This window comes from Gopherus evgoodei, chromosome 4 (genome assembly GCF_007399415.2).
Source record: "Gopherus evgoodei ecotype Sinaloan lineage chromosome 4, rGopEvg1_v1.p, whole genome shotgun sequence".
NCBI classification, from domain to species: Eukaryota; Metazoa; Chordata; order Testudines; family Testudinidae; genus Gopherus; species Gopherus evgoodei.
In genome coordinates this window covers 136,223,518-136,248,839 of record NC_044325.1, presented here as the reverse complement: position 1 = coordinate 136,248,839, position 25,322 = coordinate 136,223,518, and the positions used below count along the sequence as shown (strand labels likewise).

General features: G+C 44.4%; 1 protein-coding gene and 1 long non-coding RNA gene across 5 annotated transcripts; one reads left to right on the top strand and one right to left on the bottom strand.

Moving 5' to 3' along the window:
- Positions 1–1,440: 1,440 nt before the first annotated feature.
- Positions 1,441–8,494, top strand: LOC115650802 (patatin-like phospholipase domain-containing protein 1). The gene is made up of 4 exons (XM_030561219.1): positions 1,441–1,642; positions 5,432–5,664; positions 7,006–7,071; positions 8,018–8,494. The coding sequence occupies exons 1-4, from the start codon at positions 1,441–1,443 to the stop codon at positions 8,312–8,314; spliced, it is 798 nt and encodes a 265-aa protein (XP_030417079.1). The 3' UTR covers positions 8,315–8,494.
- LOC115650804 lies at positions 5,612–25,009 on the bottom strand. 4 transcript variants are annotated; one of them, XR_004000221.1, is made up of 6 exons: positions 24,955–25,009; positions 23,384–23,473; positions 22,590–22,724; positions 13,955–14,071; positions 13,032–13,304; positions 5,612–5,683 (listed from the first exon to the last, which is right to left on the bottom strand). It is a non-coding gene; the product is annotated as an uncharacterized LOC115650804 (long non-coding RNA). The 4 variants fall into 4 exon arrangements; XR_004000219.1 differs by having other exon boundaries at positions 5,669–5,683; positions 13,032–13,206; XR_004000220.1 differs by lacking the exon at positions 5,612–5,683 and adding an exon at positions 9,126–9,140 and having other exon boundaries at positions 13,032–13,206.
- Between the last annotated feature and the right edge of the window lie 313 nt (positions 25,010–25,322).

Here is a 25,322-nt window from a genome sequence, read left to right as displayed (position 1 = left end):
CAGGCGTGGAAGTGGCACCTGCTGGTCGCATGGCCGGAGGAGCTGCGGGGCGGCACACCGTGCGGAAGCGCAGGAGGGAAGGTGAGCGGGGCAGGGGGGAGTATCCGATCTGGGGGCGTGGCCAGAGGGAGGAAAAAGTGGGCATGGCCAGAGGGAGAGCCAAGGAGGGGGTGCCTTTTTTATGTTTTGTGCTCCCCCTAAGCCAAAAACCTGGCTATGCCACTGGGGAGACCATATCAAAAGATTTGCTAAAGTCAACCACTTTCCCCATATCCACAGAGCCAGTTATCTCCTCACTGAAGGTAATCAAGTTGGTCAGGCATGACTTTCCCTTGGTGAATCCATGTTGACTGTTCCTGATCATCTTTCTCTCCTCCAAGTGCTTCAAAATGGTTTCCTTGAGGATCGGCTTCATGATTTTTCCAGGGACTGAGGTGAGGATGACCGGTTTGTAGTTCCCCAGATTCTTCTTCTCTTTTTAAAAGATGGGCACTTTATTTGCCTATTTCCAATCTTCCAGGATCTCCCCCGATTGCCACAAGTTTTTAAAGATAATGGCCAATGGCTCTGCAATCACATCAGCCAACTTCCTCAGCACCCTCAGATGCATTAGATCTGGACCCATGGACTTATGCATGTCCAGCTTTTCTAAATAGTCCTTAACCTGTTATTTCACCACCGAGGGCTGCTCACCTCCTCTCCATACTGTGCTGCCCAATGCAGCAGTGGGAGCTGACCTTGTCTGTGAAGGCCAAGGCAAAAAAAGCATTGAGTACTTTATCTTTTTCCACATCATCTGTCACTAGGTTGCCTCCCCCATTCATTAAGGGTCCCACACTTTCCCTGACCTTCTTGTTGCTAACATACCTGTAGAAACCCTTCTTGTTACCCTTTGCATGCCTGGCTAGCTACAACTCCAGTTGTGCTTTGGCCTTCTTGATTACACCCCTGCATGCTGAAGCAATATTTTTACACTCCTCCCTAGTCATCTGTATAAAGTTTCCACTAATGTATATGATGCCCATGTAGTGGATAAGGAAACTGTTACTATATGGTAAAACTGTGCCAGTTCGGTTCAAATGCATTTGAAGTTTGTCACCAGGGTCATTAATGTTTGCACAAAAAATATGAATGTTTCTTTTTCATAAGGTTTTGTGTTGCGCTTGTACTCTGATTACCAATGAAGAAAGCAACCTTCATAATTACCGAGTGCGAAGTGGTATGGAGCAATCCCACTGCTATGAGTTGATGAATGGCATCAGATAACAAGCCCAAGCGTCTTCTGACTCCACCCAACCCTGCCTACACCTCAGTGCTGACTGCTCATCAGCAAAAGACAGCTGTTCTGTCACTGACTAGAAGCACAATCTGCTAAGTGCTGCTCGGCACCCCACAAACTCTTTTGCAAACTGCAGGTTTGAGCTCCCAGTGTGGTTGGCAATGGCTGAAGAAGATCCAAAGGGCCCTGGAGGCCCAATCTCTCTTTCTTTTTCAGGTAGTGGGTTTCTTGTAAACTACCAAGTAGGAGTGGTGCAGGCTTTATGGGAATTGGCACCTGAAATAATGAGATCAACATCCAAGGTCTACGGAGCATCGTGTGGGTCAGTTGTAGCTGCAGCAGTGGCATGTGATGTTGACATAGGTAAGGAAGGTGTCGATTTACTTCATTCCATATGTGTGTATTTTTAAACACGGCTTCTTCTAGGGGTATTTCAATGGGCAGAGAATCAGAGAAATGGAAGGCTGGAAAGGACCTCAAGAGGTCAGCTACTCCAGTGTTTCCCCATGACTGCTCCATGGACCAGTGCCGATCCCTGAGATCTCCCTGTCACCATTTAGGAAGACAGTCCCTGGTATCAAAAAGATTGAGAAACTCTGATCTAGTCCATCCCCCTGCGTTGAGACAGGACCAAGGAAACTTAGACCAGCCCTGACGGGTTTGTCCAACCTGTTCTTAAAAACCACCAATGACGGGGCTTCCACAACCTCCCTTGAAAGCCCATTCTAGAGCTTAACTTCCTTTATAGTTAGAAAGTTTTCCATCACGTCTAACCTAAATCTCCGATGCTGCAGATGAAGCCCATTACTTCTTATCCTATCTTCAGGACGTGGAGAACAAGCGATCCTGGTCCTCTTTATAACAGCCCTTAGCATATTTGAAGATTGTTATCGGGTCCCTCTGCCATGCCTGAGGGTAGCGACTTGTATATATGAGAGGAAGGCTAGTCCAGTGGTTAGGACATTATTTTAGGACTGAGGAAACCTGGGTTTAATTCCCTGTTCTGTCACAGATTCCTGTACGCCCTTGGGCAAGTGACTTAGGACTACTCACAAGAGAGATGCATGTGCCTCAGTCCAAAATTTAGGCATCATGGGCATTCACAAAATCGCTGCTAAGCTGCCACCCAAAGACCTCTGACCCCTAAGTTTCTGCAGCTGGGCGTGCACATGGCCCCCTCAGTCCTGACATAACTGAGCAGCTTGGTGCCAAACTCATATCTAAGTCCCAACGGGAGTCCCAAAGTAGGCGCTTCTCCATCTCTTTTGCCTGTTTTACCTCCAGAGCAGAGATAGGATGTGAACATTGGGAAGTGTTATGAACTTCAAAGTATGATACCAAACAATGTGCCAGGCAAGAGTGGACTTTGGGAGCAAAGAGGGTCAAGTGGTTTCCCTGGGGAATCTCTAGGTGGAGGTGAATGCAAATTTCCCACTTCTGCATATGCAAAAACCCCAGCCTACACTTTGAGGAGGGGACCATTTTCTGATGATCACCTGCTCCTGGAGTCTCAGTATCAAAGGCCATCACTATATAAAGAAAAGACTGAACTATTCATGGGGGTGCTAGTTCAAGCTAAGGCTATGAATTTGTAACCACAGGAAAAAACCCTGGTGTGGTTTGAAGGACTGACTCACAGAGTGAGGGGGGATCTCTGGCAAGTTTGTTAGCATGAGTGTAGGTTCTTTTATTGTTTTCATAGATTTCCTCAGGAATGCTTGCATGTTAAGAATAAATGTGCTTGCTTACAAAGGGCTGTGTAGTCACTTGTCACCGCTGCCAGTTACAGCTGTTCCTAGCCTTCAAAGAGATAGCAAAGCACAGATGCTGGGCTGTTTTGGCAGTCTGGCTTGCTGGGGATATCACAGGGCAGGGAACTGTGCAGCATGGAAAACCCCCAGTCAAGAGGGAGAGAGATACAGGGCTCTACCCACAAGAGGTGATGGCTGAGTTGCTGGGAGCACAAAGTGGGTGCCGTTGGTGGACCACAGAGGGGAATACAAGTGCAATTGCCCTGAGCTCTGACACAGGCAATGGGGGACAGGAGTCCTGAATAGAAGACTGGAGGAGGTCTGGATCAAGGGACAATGTGTCAGAAGATAGTAGAGGGATAAATGAGGATTGGGTGGGCCATAACCGGCAGATTGCTGCATCCCTCATGCATACTCCCTTGGCCCAGGGATCTTACATCCTTTTCCCCCCACAGAACTGGTTTGACAAGCATCCTGGAGCTCATCAGACCAGGTCTCCCTGCCAACGGGCCACAAACACACTTCCCTGGTGTACCTGTGCCAACCTGCTAATGTTGTTGAGGAGTCAGAGTTAAGGTACTGGCATGGTAGCACAAGCTGGATGGTCGAGGGGACGGAGCATCTCTCTGGGTTTGGAGGAGGCGCTGAGTCTGCGCGCTCTGCATGTTGTCAGGTGTTAGGGTGAAGATGTTTCTCTTAACTCATCAATTCCTTTCTTTTAGAGATGAGTGGGGGGGGGGGGGGCTTGCCCTTCCGCAAACCAACATGGTTTTGAAAGGAGGTTTAGGTGGTGAGATGTAAGGTTGGACCAAATCCAGGGACCTGTCTCGTGATGTTGTGTGTGGCTGAAGCACACTGGGGAGTATTAGATACAGCCTAGTAGCAACATGTGCAAGCGTCGTCAGTTACAAATGTCTTCGTCTATGATGCAATATTTAGATTCTGCTCCTGAGGTGAAATCTACAACATTGAGATTGTTGCCAATTTACGGCTGAGCTAAAGCCCTCTGAAGTCTTTCCATTCACTTCAGGATGCTTTGGATCAGATCTGGTCGCTCAATCTCATGTTTGCCAGAAGCTGGGAATGGATGACAAGGGATAGATCACTTGATGATTCCCTGTTCTGTTCATTGCCTCTGGAGCACCTGGCATTGGTCACTGTCAGAAGACAGGATACTGGGCTAGATAGACCTTTGGTCTGACTCAGTATGGCCGTGTGACAAGGTGGGACTGTTCTTGGTGTTTCCTCTGAATACTGTGTGGGTGCCTCAGTTTCTGGCCAACACTCTGTCTCCTGGCAACTAATGGCCCGGGCCCTTCCCCCCTGCAAGGTGATGCTAAAGGTGTGGGAGAACAGAGAGTTCAGGTGACCTCCAGGCCCGGGAAAGGAACTCAGCAGAGAAGGAGGGGCTGGAGGGGGTTTCAGTTGGGAGCTGGCTAGGGATGGGAAGTGAGAGTAGACGGGGTTGTCTGGCTCGCTGGGCCCCAGAATGGACCTGGCTGAGGGGTCCCGTTCTCTGGACCTACAAGCTCTGTTTTAGGGTGTGTTCCTATCATCTAATAAACCTCTATTTTACTGGCTGGCTAAGAGTCACGTCTGACTGTGAAGTGGGGGTGAATGCAGGACCCTCTGGCTTCCCCAGGACCTCGCCTGGGCGGACTCACTGTGGGAAGCGCACGGAGGGGCAGAGGATGCTGAATGCTCCAAGGTCAGACCCAGGAAGGTGAAGCCGTGTGAGCTTCTTACCCTGAAGACAGTCTGCTCCAAGGGAGAGGACGCTCCCCAATGTCCTGACTGGCTTTGTGGGGAGTAGTTCCAGAGCATCTTCCGAGGACTCCGTGGGAGGTTGTGCTTATGTCCTTAATGCTTTCTTGTGAAAATGCAGCTGTCAGCTAAATAGCAACTGAAGGGGAGAAAAGTTTGTTTCCCTCCTGCCAGATTGTTTGATTTTTGTTTTCTCCTCAACTCCTGATATTTATCACACCACACCACCTAACTCCCCCTGCAGGAATCACTGGGAAAGCCCAGATTCACAGCTCTTTCTTTTGCAACCGTGGAGAAGATATGCTTTGAGATTCTTCTTGGAAACAGTTTTCCCATACAATCCAGTGCTAGGTGAGATCGCTTTATATTGCTAATTATTTATACATCACGATAGGCTACAATGAATCCATTACTTGCATGCACAACACCTAGCACTATGGAACCTCTGACTGAAAATTCTAGCTGCTACCACAAGACAAGTAACAACAACATTCTTGTCTCCAGATTTTACAATATTCTATTCTATAGGTTCTCATACCACACTCATCACTGTATAGCATCTGCAATTGGGACGTGAGAGAATTTGTCCCTTTCTGTCTATATGCACTGGTGATCGAGATCGGTTACTCCCTCCCAGGTCTGATAGAAGAATTTTTTCATGAAGCTATGGAAGAAGCCAAGAAAGCAAGTAGTTTCACCCTTTGTCCAGGTTACCGTATGCTTCGGATCATAGAGAAGCGGCTGAGTCAAACACTGTCGGAGAACTCACACCAGCTGGCTTCGGGGAAGCTTTGCATTTCCCTCACGCGCTTGTTGGACTTACAGAATGTCGTCATTTCAGAATACAGATCAAAGGAGGAGCTCATACAGGTAATGGTGGCTTTGTTTCCTATATATTTAAAAGAGGGGGAAGTAATTAAACTGATGATGAGCTAGGAAAATAACAACTGAGTTTATTAGGGAGAGAGGAATCCTGTTGAGCTTAACTCAAACTGCAGGTGCATAGAATCATAGAGTATCAGGGTTGGAAGGGACCTCAGGAGGTCATCTAGTCCACCCCCCTGCCCAAAGCAGGACTAATCCCCAACTAAATCATCCCAGCCAGGGCTTTGTCAAGCTGGACCTTAAAAACCTCTAAGGAAGGAGATTCCACCACTTCCCTAGGTAACCCATCCCAGTGCTTCACCACCCTCCTAGTGAAAAAGTTTTTCATAATATCCAACCTAAACCTCCCCCACTGAACATGCAGTTCAGGCTGGGATAGGAGAACTCCAGCCTGCTCCAATTCCACAGAGACTCCACCCCTAGCTGAGCATCAAGTCATAAGCAAAACATTCCATCAGCTCTAACTCTTGTTGGCTTATTTATCCAGAAGCCATTTGGATATGGAGGCCGCAGCCACATACAAATTAACCCATAGTGACTGACTCTGCCTGTTGCATGATCTGTGCCCATGAGTGAAAATGCCAGTTCTGCTCCGACCTAGCAATTTACAGAGCTGTCCGGCTGGATTCACCATCTGTTTCTCTGGAATTCTCCCTCAGGCAGCACAATGGGAATCAAACCTTTAACAAGTATCAGAGGGTAGCCGTGTTAGTCTGGATCTGTAAAAGCAGCAAAGGGTCCTGTGGCACCTTATAGACTAACAGATGTTTTGGAGGTATTCACCCACAAAAGCTCATGCTCCAAAACGTCTGTTAGTCTATAAGGTGCCACAGGACACTCTGCCGCTTTTACAAACCTTTAACAGGCTCTTGGAATTCAGCCCTCATGTGAATCGGTTGCGACAATGTGTTGGCCTTAGACGAGTGGGCAGCACTGACTGTATGCCCGGTTTACAGATGGAAAAAGTGAAGTACAGGGAGGGGAAGTGACTTGCACAAGGTCCCATAACAAGTCTATGGCAGAGATGAGAATAGCACCCACTTCACCTGGTCCGTTGCCCTACCTCAGATGGGAAGTGCAACTAACCAACAGCAGAGCAGCCAAAGAGCCTGTGCACAAACTGCTGGCAATGGCACAGCATCAACACACTGAAATAAAGACAACCAGGTTTTTTCCCCTCTACACTCGCTCCATCGTGTCAGTTTGAGGTGTTACTTGTAACAATGGGGCAGCATTTTCAGAGGGAAACATTATTTCCTGGTTGATGATGCACCTCTAAAATATTTATCTCTACTCACCTGTAACCATCTGCCCTTCTCCCCATAGGCAGTGATCTGTAGCTGCTTCCTTCCTATCTATTGTGGATTCAACCCTCCCTCCTTCCAAGGCATGGTGAGTGCTCTTTGCCAATGCTCCAGGCGGAAAATGTTCTGATTCCACCACACAGTGGGCTGACATGGATCTCAGGCATGCAGCTGTGGTGTGCAGCTCTTACTGCCTGGGGTCCTAGCGGCTTATTAGTCCAAAAAGCATATTTGTTAATTTCAAAAGGGTTGTGAGTTCAATCCTCGAGGGGGCCATTTAGGGATCTAGGACAAAAATCTGTCTGGGGATTGGTCCTGCTTTGAGCAGGCGGTTGGACTAGATGACCTCCTAAGTTCCCTTCCAACCCTGATATTCTATAAGTCCATGGGACTTCACACCCCTTGAGTTTTGATGTAAGTTTCCAGTTGGCTAGGAGCTGCGGAGGTGAAAGCGCAAATGAAACCAGCGAGTTGAGTTAAGCTCTGGGCATATGGATCCGTCCAGGTTGCAAGTGTTTGCTTGAGCCAATAGCACCACCATGGGCCCGGCTGGCACAAGTTTACATTCATTTGCAGTATGCATATAAGGGCCTGTCCTGGACCCAGAGCTACACAATGGCACCTAGAATCTAGGGACCATGTTCTCACCTGCTGTGAATTGGAATAGCTCTAGTACACGCAATGGACCTGTGCTGATTTACTTCCTAGATCTCTTTACTCTCAATCCGCTGCCTTAGCCACGAGACTCCCCTTCATTTAATGGCATTAGCTACACAAGGGCTTGATTCTCATTTGCACTAAGACAATGTAAAAAGGCCTTAAAATGGGCATCAATGTGATTTGCACTCCAGCGTTAAGCGGCCTTAATGTAAATGAGAACCGGGCCCAAAAGTTCCCATTTTACATGCCTAAGCTGTGATCTGAACTTCCTAATGGGATTTGGCTCTCATGTTAAGGCGTGCACATGAGATAAGCATGCTGTGATCCACACCAAAGATGAACCATTATCTGATTCAAACTGCATGTTTTCCCAGCGCTACATTGATGGAGGTATGACTAACGTGCAGCCTGGCTCGGACTCGGAAACCACGATCACGGTATCCCCTTACACAGGAGAGGTCGACATCTGCCCGAGGGACTGCCCTGCCTATTTCAACTGCATTGGCTTCTTCCGAAGCACCTTCCAGCTCTCAGTTGAGAACTTGTGCAGGTTTAGTTATAGTATTTTCCCACCCAGTCTTTCGGTGAGTAACCTCAGGGACTGCACAGTGCCAGATCATTTCAGTATTGCCAACTCCAAGCATGTGAGGATCATAAATCATGAATCATGAGATTGCTTAAAAATTGCCTTAAAAAAAAACTGCCTTAGAAAAAAATTCTGGGTAGGTTCTATTTGCCTTCTGATGTTTCAGCCTTTAGAATTCGAATTTTCAGGCTTTTTTCCACAGCAATGTTTTTTAATGAAAGCTGAGATGCTCACCAAAAATAAATAAATAAATAAATAAAAGTAAAAAAAAAAAAAATAATCACATGACTCCACGAGAAAAACACCAAATATTGCAAGATGCACAATGAAATGGCAAGAGTTGGCAACATTGTGATTACTGCCTACAGGAGTACTTTTTTTGCAATTGGAATGACTATCCTTTATAATGCTGAATGGTTTCCCCTGCAGGTTCTACATGAGTTTTATTTAAAAGGATATCATGATGCCATTTTCTTCTTACAGAGGCACAGTAAGTGTTACAAAGATTGGCAGGCCTATGTGAATTAGGAATTCCTAGTTTGCTCCATCCCACAAAGCATCACTGGGATTTTTTGCACAATCCCAGGTCATTACACATCACCCAAATTCATGTGATTATTTGTGAACATGTAACTCTTGCAACTATCAATAGGGGAGAACTGGACAGTAAATGGAACGGACAAGAAAATACCGCAGCAGACGCCTGTGCACTGTGACAAAGGTAGAGGATCTGTATTTCTTCTCTTCCCTTGGTTTTCACTAGCTGAGTAACATTACACTGAGATCTCTACGGCATGCTGCAGGAAGTGAAAGGACATGGAGTACCTCCTTTGCAAACCCATCAGGAACGTGGTGAGGAGAACATCAGGAAGGGGAGGGAGCATAGGTGTCAACTCTGTGGGTGCTCAGGGCTGGAAAAAAAATAGTGGGAGCTTAGCACCCACCAACCATAGCTGATTGGTGGCTTGGGGAGGGGCTTGGGGGAGGACAGAGAGCAGCAAGGGCCTCAGGGAGGGAGATGGCGAGAAGAGGCAGGGTGAGGGTGGGGCCTTGGAGCAGAGAGAGTTGTGGGGCACTTGCGAGGAAAAATAAGTCAGTGCCTATGGGAGGGAGTTAAGGCCATATTCACTAAAGTGACTGTTATTGGTGCACCTTGCTGAGCTGGTTCTGTATGAAACATCATCAAATATACTGCTCTTCCCTGTTGCCCCATGGGCTGACTTAGGCCAGTATCTCTGAGATCTCTCTCACTCCCTCAGGGCTGAGAGGCAGAGGTGGTTATCACAGAATATCAGGGTTGGAAGGGACCTCAGGAGGTCATCTAGTCCAACCCCCTGCTCAAACAGGACCAATCCCCATACAGATTTTTTAGCCCAGTTCCCTAAATGGCCCCCTCAAAAGCTGAGCTCACAACCCTGAGTTTAGCAGGCCAGTGCTCAAACCACTGAGCTATCCCTCCCCCACAGTCTTATATGGTGATTATTCATTACTTATGTAGCATCATAGATGTGCATTGGGAGCCATGCCCAGAAGCAGCCCCAGAGGGGTCTTTCCGAGAGCAGCATGCACTCCAATCTGGACACTGAATGGGGGCGGGGAGGGAGTTGAGGATGATTCTATGGTCAGTGGCTGGTCTGCAGCTTTATCCCTCTGCCCCTGGCACTGACCCCATAATAATAAGGGGGAGCAGATATGTGAGTTTCATCTTAATTGAATTTGCCTTTGCCTTTATTGACCACTTGATATTTAAGGATTGCATTTGTTTGTTTCACCTCCATTGGCTTTTAGCGGTAGCTCTGCCTGCCTCGAAGAGCCAGGAGACACCTGGATCCTTGGGCTCAGCTGCTGAGATCACATCACAGCATCTTGTGCCATGCAAACTTCACATGGACCCGTCACTTCCTCTCACTGACAGGTGAGAACGACCTGTATGAGGATTTTAGCTCTTTTCACAACAGCATTAGCCACAAAGGCCCTCTCTTCATCAGGAAAGAAGGGGATGCTCTTCATTTGAGTTAGCAGCAGAGTGAAGACAAGGCTCGACCAGTTCACTTGTGTGAAAACTATGCACTGCCTTGTCTTCCTCAGGGGTGTTCAGCTAATTTGACGGAAGAACACACTTTTTTTACCTAAGGAAGACACAGCCTAAGGGAGGAGAGCATGGAACCGCTTCTCAGCTGGTGTAAATCGGCATAGTGCCAACGACTCCAGTTAGAGTTATTCTGATTTACCTCAGCTGAGAATCTGACTCGTGTGTCCCTTAGTTGACAAGTAGTTAGGACACCTGGGTTCTGCTCCCAGTTCAGCCACTGATTCGCTGTGACACCTTGGCTAAATCACTTAGCTTGCATCTATCTCCGAATGGGTGTGTAAGAATAAGTTCTAATAAGCTAAATCAATCAGTGGGAGTTGCTAATCCAGGGTTAAAAATTAAACTGGGTTTCTCTTTGACGTCCTATTTTGCCCTCCCCAAATATATTCCCCAAGAAAAGTCCTAGCAGCTACCTTATCGATTGGTTAGATCCAGTGCCAAAGTACAACTTTCGTTTTGCAAAATTTGAATTGATTCGGACAAGGGGTCCTTGAATTAGAATGCCCTACAGTAGAGATGTTAAATAATTCTTCCTATAAACTTCTTCTAGCCTTTTATTGTCACTTTGTAAACCCCCGTCCCCAAAGAATCCAAATTAGAAAGAAAAAGAATTCAATGTAGGCCGTGTCTACACTAGTACTTACATTGGCAAAAGTTTTGCCACTCAGGGGTGGGGAAAAAAAACCACAACACCCCGTGAGCAACATATGTTTTGCTGGCATAAGTGCTATGTCGGCAGGAGCCGCTCTCCCGCTGACATAGCTACCGCCGCTCTTCAGCTGGTTTTCCATATCGACAGGAGAGCTCTCTCCCGTCAGCATAATGCAGCCACACAAGCGCTTTTACAGCAGCACAGCTATATTGGTACAATGTCCGCTGTATGCTTGTAACTGAAGAAATGGCCTTTGTTTATTAGAGCTCCAGGGATCTGTGCCAGGGGAGAAATGTTTGCTCAGTACAGGAAGACAACCAATAATCCAACTTCCCAGGAGGCCATTCTGACAGCAGCTGCATAACTACGCTCTGCAAGGGCCTGATCAAAGCCCACTGAAGTCAATGGGAGTCTTTCCATTGACTTAATGGGCTCTGGATCAGGCCTGGAATGAGGACCAGGGCAGACTGTTGTGCTGTCCAGTTGACTACTGGAGTACATATGAAGTCACAGAGCTCAAGGCCAGAAGGGCCTGACCTCCTGTATCTCACAGGCCACTAACACCACCCAGCCACCCCAAGTGCGTATGTGAAGAATGAAATCTGGTTCCTAAACTTCTTTTCTAAATTTGTAGCAGAATCGGGAAAGATGGGTCAGAAATGAACCATGCAGGTGGATAAATAGCGGCATTTACAGGGCGGTGGTAGGGGCAACATGGAGGAATCAAAGTGGCGTTTGCTATTTTCTTGACCATATGGTGGTCCAAAATATTATCGCCACTGGGAAGGGATCGTCTCTCTTTATTTTCTCTAGGTAACTCCTGACGAGGGCTGTTCTGGAAAATCTAAACCAGGGCGACTTCTTATTGAAAGCCTTCAAAAGGGATGGACCAAGTGAAGACACCGTTTCCTTGCGCAGAACCCACAGCTGCCATTGACTTCAGCTGAGATCATGGGTGCTCTGGAAATCAGGCTTTACATGTACAAATAATATAATAATAAATAATAGATATATAATATGTATGTAAAGAAATGGGATTAACACAGTGTGAATTGTGATACCAGGTAATCTACTAGCCTGTGTACATCTCCCTCCCATTCCTACCCCACTTTGCCTGCCCTCCCTTCTCACTGTGTCACGCTGAGTTTTATTCAACTATTTGTGCAACTCCTGGGATGGGGTTCAGAGTCCAGCAAAGGACCCCTGGGGTGGCCTTTGGAATGAGGTTAGGTGCCCTACTCCTCTCTGATTGTAAGGACCTGGGGTAGAGGCTGTGTTTTTTGTTTGTTTTATGCATAGCTATGGTGCTGTAATATAAAATAATAATAAAGATTTCTCTTTCCTCCGATATATCAGAGCTGATTACATCTGTTGCATTTCCCATATACAATGTGCAAATAGGTACTTTCAGCCAGGAAGAGCTTTTATTTTAGATTTAAGGGAACAACTAAGCAAGAAAGAACAAAAGTAAAGTCTCCAAGAGCGAGCACAGTGTGCGTCTTCTGAAACAATCTGTACTGAACTGCATGATCTGCAGCTGCTGATCTCTGCCCACCAGACAGCCCTTATAAGGGGTATTATACAGAAGGCAAAGGTGTAAGAGTTACACAATGAAATATACTGCAAAAAGCTTAAACAAACAGCCCTTCTGCTGCTGCACCTTGATTAACCCAGCCGCATCAGGGGAAGAGGAGAAGCCACAAATCTTAAGAAATGAGTGAGTGTGAAACAAATGTGTCTGTTAATCTGAGTCAAATCCTGTGGTCTTTACTTAAGCAAACCTTCCACTGAAGTCACTCGGGAGTTTTGCCTAGGAAGAACGAAGGACTTTCTCTTGGTCTTAAAGTTAAGTCCTTTGTTGATGAATCACTGCTCAGTTAATGGGAAAGACCCTGTAGAAGACCAAATCAATAGGAGCTGCAAAACCATCTGTTTGTAAAGTCCGGTACTGGGCTCCGGTTCAGCAAAGCACGTGCTCAACTTTAAAACAAACAGATGGTCTGTGCGCCAAAGAGTTTATAATCTCTGACTGTGACTTGTGTTTCCTTCAGCTCTTACCTTCAGTGTAGTTGTTCCTCTCACTAGCCTTCAGATTCCAAGTTTGGTTTCACTCTGGAAAGTGACACCTTAGTGTTCCATGTTTATCGAGCCTTAGCGGTTTTTGGTGTGGTACCAGTCATATGATGGCAGCTTTTTTCCCTTCACGGCCAAAGATGTGCACACATCCTGAGATCTGAAAGTCAAGTTGTTTCTTTTATGGCTTGTGCAAAATCATCAGTAACAAAAACAGTATGGGCCAAATGCTGGGTTCTAAAGTGAGCAAGTAAGAATCTGAAATGTACAGAGAGGAAAGAGCTGATGAGACTCTTACAGAGTCAGATTAGAACTGCTCTTTAAAAAATATTGCTACAAACACATGCGCCACTGATATGCAGCTATCTCTGAAGTGAAATGCAGTAGTTTTTAAACTGAGCACAACAATGTTACACAGCACCATAAGAGAGGAAGAATATTGCATTCAGTTCAAGCTATAAGGAGGCGTGTTTAATACCTGTAGGCAGAATATAATTACCTAATTTAGGAATTTAGCCAGGACACTGCTCTGACAACACCTATTGTGGGATGTTTAAGGTAATAGACACTAATAACTCTATACACTTCCATGGCGTCTTCCAACCCAGAACATCAAAGCACAAAGGTGGACAAGTATAATTCAGATGCTATAGTGACAGGGCCCATAGAGGTATCTACCGAGGGCCAGTCTTATTATCCTAATATGACATGTAGGGAAACTGAGGCAGAGAGCAGTTAAAGGACTGTCCCAAAATCATTCGGTGTCAGAATCAGGAAGAGAGCCCTGGATTTTTGATGTTACTAACCTGCTGTCCCTACTCCAACACACTCCCTCCTCCTCTAATGACCACTGGAGGTGTGAAAAGGCGATAAACCCCAGCTGAAACTCTCATTCAAGCTGCTCTTACCTCTAATCGAGAGAAAGCACTGTGTTCTCAGGCAGCGTGTCTGACACAGGAGGTGATCTCAGCAGCTAAGCCCAGTAATCCAGGTCCCTTCTGGGCAACTGACACTTCGACTGAAAGCTGATAGATGTGAAACAAACATGAATGGACAAACACAAGCCTTAAAAAAATGGCTAATGGTCTGTAGAGCAAATTCAGCTAAAGGAACCCCTAAAAATCAATAGGTGTCTGGATATCAGGCTCAGCCCAAACATGCCTGTCTCCAAATAGCACGGCCACCCTCTCCCCCAGTAGTTAGAATTTCCATTATGCAGCTGAACTGATAGAGCAGTTTGAATCTAGAGATCCCAGTTTTGGTCATAGATCCCAGGCACAGCATAGTTACCAGGCTTTGAGGCTATCTAGGGTGACCAGATGTCCTGATAAAATCAGGACCTTCCTGATATTTGGGTGGTTGTCCCGTCCGATCTTGTGTTGGGAAGCAATTTGTCCTAAATTTCACTCTGTCGGCAGCATTTGGCTCCCGCCCCTCTCCTGCCCTGCTGGCAGCACTTGGCTTTTTCCCTGCCTCCTCCTCTGCTGGCGGACCCCGCTATCCCACCCCCCCATGTGTCCCGATATTTTCATCATCTCATCTGGTCACTCTAAGGCTATCCAACCATCTGTGTGACATTCTTCCTCTGTCCTGACATTCTCCTCGCAATCTTTGCAAGCCTCCTCTGCATTTCCCACAGAGATTTCAGAGTTGATGAAACAGGGCTAGTGAAAACCAAAGGCACCAAAGGAAAGCCAAAGCCTTTACCTTTGCCATAGTGCAATAGCAGTTGTTGCTCTTGTTGCCTATTTAGGGCCCTGTTCTCATCTGCTGGAAATGGTGACAAAGGGCCACACATTAAAAACCATTCAAAGGAAATATTTTTTTCCCCCACACAAGATGAATTTAGACTGAGGAACTCCTTGCCACATTATGTCACCGAGGCTGGGAATTTAGCAATGTTCCAAAAAGGACTGGGCATTTAAAAGTTAAAAAGAGACTAGCCAGAGTTATCATAGTAAATATTATGAAAAAAGCATGGGACCTCATGCTACAGGGTTTAGACCAATCTCTAGCTATTATAGATTAGGAGGCAGATTATCCCAAATCTGCCTACGGTTGGGTTTCTTGTACCTTCCTCTGAAGCCAGCCACTGGCAGAGGCATAATTCTGGCCTAGATCTACCTAATAGTATTTGTACGCTCCCCATTACCATCACACATCGGAGCGCCTCACGATCTGTTAAACATTCCTATCTGCACAAACCCTTGGGAGGCAGGACAGTGCTGGGATTAAGCAGAAGGTCTCCATGAACACAGCACTTACTGTTCGTTTCTAAGACAATGTCAGCATCCTGATACCCCTGGGAACAAACCTCCCTCAGCACCTACTGCCTTTGTTACAGAGGTAGCTTCCCTCTCAGGTATGTGTCAGTCAGCAGTTACCCCCCCCCAAGAGAGACATCCAGGACATTTTGGCAGGAAACAGTCTCTTCTCCTCTGCAATAAACACATGCTTAAGGACCTGATCCAGAGCCCACTGAAGTCAAGGGGAAGACTCCCTGTTGACTTCAAGAGTCATGACGGTCCAGTGGGTAGGGCACTAGCCGGATTTAAGAGACCCCTGCTCTGTTATAAACTCCCTGCATGACCCTGGGTGAGTCACTTAGGTTCCTGAAGGGCTTTTAAATATCTTTAATAATCTGACCCTAACTCACATTGGAGTTAGGTACCTGGACGCTGACCTGTGTATTTAGGCTCTGATATACTGTTAAAAAGCAGACCCGTAGTATCTCTGGGCCTCCATTCCCCATCTGTAAAATGAGGATAACAACACTGTCCTGCCACATGAGGGTGCTGCAAGAAGAAATACATTAAAGATTAAGGCACTTAGATACCATGATAACGGGGCCCACAAAAGTACCTCTTATAGATGGACTTTGGATTCAGCCCCACAACAAGGTTAATTATTGCTCCCTTTCCCTCCACTAAGCCCAAGACCGAGGTCTTTTTGTGGAGGGACAGAACTGTTCTTCCAGACCCTGCAGTAGGGTGGGACAGTGACATGTTCTCTGAGTCCCGGCAACAGGAAGCTTTACAACCAGTGCACCTGCATCACTACAGATTCATGCCCCTGCCCTAGCCTCCCACTCTTATTGGAACGTCACCCAGTCCCCCGAGAAGGCAGTGCAGAATTGTTCACTACTGGGTGATTTGCTACTGCTTTGCCCAATTTAGTTTTAAAATAACCCTAGGCATGGATCAGGCACCTGAATTCCTACATGAAGGCACTCATCTGTCCTGGACAATCTGGTAAAAATCCTGCTCCATTTTAGATAGGACCTAAAACCCAGATCTTGAAAGGTATTTAGGGGTACCTAACTGCCATTGAAATTACAGTGCCTAAATTCCTTGGAGGATCTGGGCCCAAGTGTGTTTTAACTATGACCCTGTTATAGCCCTGTTGTGTCCAAAGTGGTAACTTTTGTTCAGGTACATGATTAAAATACAGTTGGTCCTGGCTACATTACAGTAAGAAACCAAGCATTAACCAAGTCAGGGAACAAATATTTCATAACTGGTAGCCCCAAATGCATTGCTTCTACAGCTTCGATGGAGCCAGAACGTCCAGGATCTACCACAAGGAAGCAAATTCCGACAGCAAAGTAGGATGACAAAAGAGCCATTTAATGCCAATTCTCAACAAACCCACCTCCGGCCTGAAAATCCAAGAAATGACATGTTGGGCTATATTCACCCCTGGCTGATACTAATGGAGTTACACCAGCGATGAAGCTGGGCATAAGTGGTGAGCTTCTCCTTTTCCATGTCAGGGAATGTAGCAAAGGCAGCTCGAATGATCCTGGCATCACTTTTGGGCTTTTCATTGATAAGGCCTGGTCAAATGTTTGATGGGGTCAGGGGCTTTGCCAGTTGCATCTTTATCTTATGCCAGTCCCTCAATAGCAGCCCAGGCTCTGGCTGAGTTACGACACTACCCTTTTCAGGAGGGCTGTGCAGGCACTTGAACGTTGTTCAGAAGGCACCGGAGCGACTGCTCACAGGTTAGAGCTACTGTTACTATGATTTGCTTACCTGGCAGACTGCCTATGAAGTGACAGATGTGAATTAGAAGTAGCATTATTTTTAGCGCTCTGAATTGCCTTGTTTCCAACATGCTCCTTGAGGTTATAAGCGAACAGTTGCAATACTTGCAAACCGTATGCTTAAAGGTCCCATCATCACAGCTAAAGACAGCAGGTGAAAGTGGGTGGTGTTTTTTTTTGTTTTTTTGCTGTGGCAGGTCTCTAGAGTCCTAATACAAAAAGGATCAGTCAGTAGAAAGACTCCCACTGATTTCAATGGGCTTTCAATTGGGTCCTTAGTAGTCAGACTTGCTCCCCACAGAAATCCCTCTCTCCCCCCTTTTTAAAAAAAAGTATTTAATTCACCCTGGTACTTATCCCAAATATTAACGAACTTCCATAGCACCTGAGTGCCTCACAAACATGAATGGATTTTAACTCTATGACGTACATAGGAGGTAAGCACACTGAAGATGAAATCCTAGCCCTACTGAAATCAATGGGAGTTCTGTCATTTACTTCAATAGTACCAGGATTTCACTCTAAATGTTGTTAATCCCATTCTACAGATAGGGAAACTAAGGCACAGGCCACTCTATTTAGATGTGGCACTTCAGGCACCCAGGTCTGAAAACTCACCGGGGTGTGTGTGGTTTAAAGCCACTGAAATCCAGAATGGTTCATCTTGTACTAGGACAAGATCTAGGTGGTTAAGTTACACCAGAACAGTGATTAATCAAAAATAAAGCCATGACATCAAGTGTGAAACTTCTGAGAAGTGATAGAGGCATAGATGTTGCAGCTTCAGACCCGACCTCAAACATCTTGACTACACTTGGAAGAAATGGTTATTTTAAAGATTCTTTTGACTAGATCCTGCCTTTGCTTATGGTAATTAACTTGAGGATTGAATAGGACTTTGTCCATTTTTAGCTACCATAATCCTCCAGGAACCTATCTTCCTACAGAGCCACTTGGAGAGACGTCCCAAGCAGATGCATCCTTTTGAATATCAGCATTAAATACCATGTAATTTATATTATTGGGTCTGCATGACAAAGAAAATCTGCCATTGAGGTGAATTCCCCCCCACTTTTCATATTTATGTGTGTGTATTTATAATCCACACAGTCCTGCAGACAGGAGCTGCTATTTGGAGGGCACTGAAAAGCAGAACAAAAATGACACACATGCAATTGTTTTTTCTTTTTTTGCATAGCCTTTACACGCAGAGAGGGATCGCTTTGTGGATTAGAGGGATTTAAGTGCTAATTCTTGCATTTAATTATTTGCTCCCTGACTATAAAGATTTGTGAGTAGGACATTGTGCCAAAATTTACCATGCAACTTGGCTTATTGACATCCTTCATTATTGGTGTAATACCAATAATGTACAAAACATTCCCCACGGGTCTGGAAAAGATTAGGGACCACTTTCTGCTCTCAGTTACCCTAGACTGTATTGAGTTCAAAGGAGTTACTCCAGTGTTACAGTATAGCAAATGAAATCAGAGAGAAATAAAGTCTCTGCCTAAAGATGTTACTAACATTAGACAAAGCATACACAAGGAAAGGGATGTAACAAAGGTGACAGGAATGGGGTTATTTGTCTTGTTACTGCCAGATTCAACAGTTGCGTGGATCCTGGTATATTAAAGTCACTGGCCACAGAACCACGGCACAGAATTTTTGTTTGAAAAGGAAAAGTTGTCGTCAATTGTCATGGCTGAGAATACCACCTTAAAAATATTAAACTGACTGCAAGACCACGCTGAATTGCCTTCCTGAGTCTGCAAACTGGAAAAAAAAAATTGCTGTTTCAAATTAACCTGTTCAATTCATGACAATGTTAAAGTTAACAACGGCACATATCAACATGATTTATTTCACTGGTTTTATTATTTTTAAAAAAAACACCACTAGCTGTCACCCATAGCCCCCAATTAAAACCTCTCTAGCACATCAACAATCTGCAATCTACCCTGAAGAACGATCCCTCACTCTCACAGACCTTGGGAGACAGGCCAGTCCTCGCTTGCAGACAGCCCCCCAACCTGAAGCAAATACTCACCAATAACTACACACCACACAACAAAAACACTAACCCAGGAACCATTCCCTGCAACAGACCCTATTGCCAACTCTGTCCACATATCTATTCAAGGGACACCATCGTAGGACCTAACCACATCAGCCACACCATTAGGGGCTTGTTCACCTGCACATCTACCAATGTGATATGTGCCAGCAATGCCTCTCTGCCATGTAAATTGGACAAAATGGACAGTCTCTACACAAAAGAATAAATTGACACAAATCGGACATCAAGAATTAGAACGTTCAAAAACCAGCAGAACACTTCAGTCTCCCTGGACACTCAATAACAGACTTAAAAGTGGCAATTCTTCAACAAAAAAACTTCAAAAACCGACTCCAACAAGAAACCGCAGAACTTGGAATTAATTTGCAAACTGGACACCATCAAATTAGGCCCGAATAAAGACTGGGAGTGGACGGGTCATTACAAAAACTAATTTCCCCCTGCTGATACTCACATCTTTGTCAACTGTTCGAATTGAGCCATCTTGATTACATTGGCCTCACTAGTACTCACCCCTTCTTGTCAACTGTTGAGAACAGCTCACTTCCACCTTAATTGAATTGGCTCATTAGCATTGACCCCCCCAATTGGTAAGGCAACTCCCATCTTTTCATGTGCTGTGTATTTATACCTGCCGCTGTATTTTCCACTCCATGCATCTGATGAAGTGAGTTCTAGCCCACAAAAGCTTATGCCCAAATAAATTTGTCTGTAAGGCGCCACTAGGACTCCTCCTTGTTTTTGCTGATACAGACTAACACAGCTACCACTCTGAAACCCACTAATGTGTTTATTCCATAACCCTACACACCCACCATGCGGTACTTTACATTAATTGCACTCTCATTCAACAAAAGCCTCCATTTTAAAATGTGAATAAAGACGTCTCAGAATCACCAGTCATAGCATCATAGGACTGGAAGGGACCTCAACAGGTCATCTAGTCCAGTGGTTCTCAACCTTTGTTCATTTACGGACCCCTAAAAATGTCAAGTGGAGGTGCGAATCCATCTGAAAATCTTAGACATGGTCCAAAGATGACAGGCTGAGAACCACTGATCTAGTCCACTCCCCTACACTCAATGCAGGCCTAAATAATAAATAGACCATTCCTGACAGGTTTGTCTAATCTGTTCTTAAAAACCTCCAATGACACAGATTCCACAAACTCCCCAGGCAATTTGTTCCAGTACTTAACTACCCTCACAGGAAATTTTCTTTTAGTGCAACCTAACCTCCCTTGCTGCAATTTAAGCCCATTGCTTCCTGTCCTATTCTCAGAGGTTAAGAAGAACAATTTTTCACCCTCCACTTTGTAACCTTTTATGTACTTGAAAATCGTTATCATGTCTCCCCCTCAGTCTTCTCTTCTCCAGATTCAATAACCCCCCTTTTTTTCTCCACCTTCTCTCATAGATTGTTTTCTAGACCTTTAATCACTTTTGTTGCTCTTCTCTGGACTCTCTCCAATTTGTCCAGATCTTTCCTGAAATGTGTCCAGTTCTGGGCGTCATCGCATTCCAGCTGAGGCCTAATCAGCACCGAGGGAAAGAATCACTTCTCATGTCTTGCTTACAACAACTCAGTCTGGTCCACCCAAGTGCAAGGTCAGGTGAGGCACAAGAGCAAACGATTTGCGGCGAGAGGCAAACTAGCTGAAAGAGAAATTTTAGGACATGGAAGAAAACAAGGTTATTTGGCACATGGAAAAAAGGAAGGATGTTCCATGCGTAGCCACAGTGGAGAAGCATGGAGGGTGAAATGAAAGGTTGGGAGTTGTCTTGGTTATTAAATATAGGGTGGATGCACAAGGCAGCCTGCAAGGAATAATTACAACAGAGAAGGGATATTTAGAAAAGCTCCCAACTATCAAGAAACTCTCTCTCATTTGAGTTGTCCCGGAGAGGGAATTACAAATGTTTACATGACGTTCAACACTATAATACACATTACAGCTTAAAATCCTGTTACGAAGAAGGCACTTTAGACTAGTCGCTGCTTTATCAGTCAATGCAAGACTCACCCATTAACCCTATTTTAAAGTACAAGGGCATAGGTTAACAAGAGCAAAAGCGAAGGGAAATGGAAGCTAGCTTTCTAAACAGAGTCAAAGAAGAGTAGGTACACTGCTCTGACCTTCATTGATCCTCTACATTAGGAAGGGTTTCACAGTTACCTATACAGACATCAGGACAACGAATAATGTATTGACACCAGAAACACTGAGTTTCAAATCGGAGGTGATGGAAAACATGATACATTTTAAGGAACAGAATCCTACTTTCTGCTGAGCAATCAGTTGTACTTTCCCCTGTTCTACCACTGCTGCTGTTACTAGGGAGGCAGCGTGGCCTAGTGGCTAGAACAGTGGACTAATTAGAGACCCAAGTTCCATTTCCAGATCTGCCATTGACCTGCTGTGTGACCACGGGCAAGTCACTTCACTTCCATATACCTGAGTTTCCCCAGCTGTAAAATGGTGACTTATCTGCTTTGAGAAGCAGATGAAAAGCAGAATAGAAGAGTTAGATTTTTAGTTCTTTCATGGATCAAATTGTTTTACAAAGTTGACTGCATTTTTTAAGTGCAATAAAAGGAGTTGTGCGATCCTACAGGATAGGGAAGCTGTAGAACGTGGGAAAATGGATGGTTATATAGCAGAATAGATTGGCTATGTTTCTATGATCAAACCAGTCTATTTTATAAAGCCAGGAAGCAATACATGAATATTTATATATAAGTATACACGGTGCTTAGTAGTGCCCCAGTCCTGAATTGCATGCATGAATGTACTGAGTAAAGCAAAGCATACTGGCACCCAGTTGTGGAAGTTGCAGGTACTAAGTCCCATTTGTTACTTCTAGCATTCCAACACCCTTGTCTGGTGCAGAGAGTTGGAGCATGTCCAGGTTCTGAATGCAAAAGTTTGCATTTCTATAGTGCCTTTCACCCAAAGATATTAAAGTGCTTTATAAATATTACCCCTACCACACCTGTGAAGTACTATTCCCATTTTACAGATGGGGAAAGTGAGGCAGAGAGAGCAGTTACGTTTCATAACCAAGGTCCCACAGCAGTGAAAGCAGCAAGATCAGAGAGCTTATTTGGTTTTCAGCTGTCCAACAGGCCCGTACAGACCTATTTAATTTTAGAGAGCATGTATATGCAAGGATCTGAAACCATTTCTTTCCCATACTACTATATGCTCTTGGTAACTAAAAATATTGCAATGCAATAAACACATTTCTGAAAACCTCATTAGTAGATTTCACTGAGGTTGATAAATCAGTATGAAAGCTGGGATTAGATCCCAGGGGCCTGGGCTCCTTGTCTTTCCATAAAGAAGGGATGCTGGAATTTTCAGAGGAGCCTAAGGGAGTACCTTCTAAGATGTCTATCTTCAGTAGGTAAATCAAACCTGTGCGTAAAATAGTTTTGGGTTTTGCTATTTTTATTGTTTTTCCAGAACAAGGTGATTAATCAAAGAGCCCAAATCCCATGTCCTCATCAGACTCCTCAGATTCTTCCTTCTTCTCTTCCTCTTTTTTCTCTTCTGCAAGTCAAAGAAAGTGTAAATTAATATTTGAAAGTCCAGTAGCTCCAGCTGAGACAGAAGCCTGGATCACCCTTGTGTATGTTAATTTAGTGTTTGACTAAGGAATACTGTGTGCACGTACACTGAGACAAATGTAGTATGTATGAATTTAAACAATCCTTTCCCTTCCCGTCACTTGCAGGCAATAAAACTTACGCTTTAAGGCAATAAAATCTATGCCCCAGGAAAAGAAATTTTGGGCAGGCAGGCCCTCATTTTTAAGGTTTATTTTGTGCAAACTGGGGGAGACTTTCAAAAGTGCCAAATGACATAGGTGCAAAAATTGAACTGATATTTAATGGGATATCTGAGCCTCTCACCCATGTATCTTTTGAAAATACAATCCTCAGTCACCAAAGTGTTATGCTAAAATGAACAGTCACTCCTGTAAAATGTTTCCCAATCTAATCTTGGTTTAAAAGTTTGCACTGTGTACATTTAAAAAAAAAATAAAAATAAAAAAATTAAAGAGCAGTTCTACATTTAAACCAACAGCAGCAGCTCCTACAATTAGGAATGCTATGAAGGCTCATGCTTCAGGTCAGATTCTTCATGGATTTTCCGTTTATTGATAATAAGAGACCCAGGAACTCCCCTCCCTCAAAAACAAGACCTACCTGCAGGTGCGCCTTCACCAGCAGCCGGAGATGCAGCAGCAGCTGGAGCAAGAGCAGTGCCTGCTGGAACACAGGCTAACTTGGAGAGGCCTATGACACGAGAGACTTGTAAATAAAACACACACACACGGCCTCATTCTAAGAACCCTCAACATTAAGCAGAATGTGTTGTACCTAGGTCACCTCTTTCATCTTAGGATATCCCATGTAAGGACAACATTTCAGATACTGGGCACAAGTGCATGCTTATAGCAAGACAGCACTGTATGGGAAAGCACTTGAGACAAATGAAATGATTTTTAACCTTTGTCTCACGTGTTTAGTAGACATGTGGATGCAACCACTTTGAAATGTACACACAGATACATGCTGCCCAGACAGAACATTCACAAGCAGCTGCAATAGATGTATTATGCAATAAACAAGTCGCATGGTACAAAATGGCCATTTTGAAGTTCAGTTATTTCAAATCACTTTTGCTCACATGGGATGGAAGTTACTTATAAGTGAACACTAATCTCGGAAGTGTCAGATTTGTGCTGGGAAATTATTTGGTGTGCAGAATGAGAATTGGGCTGAAAACTGGTTCACCAAAATGAAACTGGGTCTTCAGCTCTGCGATTAAATTTATTCCAATGCTCAAGGCCACAGTTTCTGAATTTAGAGTGTGGCTCTGAATTTTACAAGTCAAACTGCACAGGAATAAAATATCCGCAGGCAATGAAGACATGAATTTTAATCTTTCTGAAAGTCATCACTTGACAGTAAAATCAATGGTCTTTATAATGCAGCACAGAACCAAATCTGAAAGGAATATAATGAAGTTAACACTCAGCACTTAAAACTTGTCTTCAGACTTTACAAACACTGATTAATTAAGCCTCCTATCGCTTCCCCACTCTCTGAGATGGGGATAACACATTCAGAAAGATTAAGTGACTTGCTATAGAAGCAGTATCACAGGATTTCCTGAATCTAAATCTCTGCTCAATTTAGTACAGATCTTGATGGCAACTTTGTTTTCATAATAGCAGGAAAAATTACTGAAGATTGCTACTGTATTCTATTGGGGTAGATATATAAATCTGATACTCCATTGCAGATCTGTAATTTAACAGAAGTGCACAGTGATTCAAAATTAGGCTGATTACATCAAACATGCTCTAGTTACATTCTTGTGGTTTCCCATAGTCACAAGGGAAGTGTTTTTCCATTTGAAGGGATAAAATAAAGAAATATCCAATTTCCACTTCAAATAAAGGGAGTCAGAGCTGATTTTAAGCCTTTGTATAGAAAGCTCTTCTTCTGATTTAGTGCAAGAATCTATACACCTGTATAAAATAAAAAGCAGCTGTTGGGACAAACACCTACTGTATTTTAATAAGTTTGTAACAGACAACCTGCCTGGAGACACTTCTCTGCAAATCAATACTTTAGCTGGTGTTTGCTCCAGTAAAGTAAATATGAAACCCAACATTTCTCTTTTAGATAAATCCACAGAATGCAAATGGATCGATCAGTCTACTTCTGTCTTGCAACAACTGTGTTCTTAAAATCTGATAAGTTTTTACCTGAATTGACAACATCATCAACATCTTTGCCACCCAGTTCACTGATGACCTTTATTATGAGAGAGAAAAAGAAAGAGGGTTCAAAGATCATCCTGGAATTTTGGGTGTTCAACATGTTTAGTAGTTTCTTGACACTGGCAATTCCCCAATGTACACATTACCACAAAAGGAAGCATAACAGCACAATTAAACAGAGCATTAAGGAGTTAAAGGGACAAAGAGTAGCTTAGAGACTAAAAATAGGTTTTTGGAGAAAGTTTACAAGATCAACTACTAACAGCAATATTAGCATAAAATTTAAGTAAGTTCTGAACAGACCACTTGTCAGGATAAAAACCATTACCCTGCAGTATCTGCAACCCAAACCT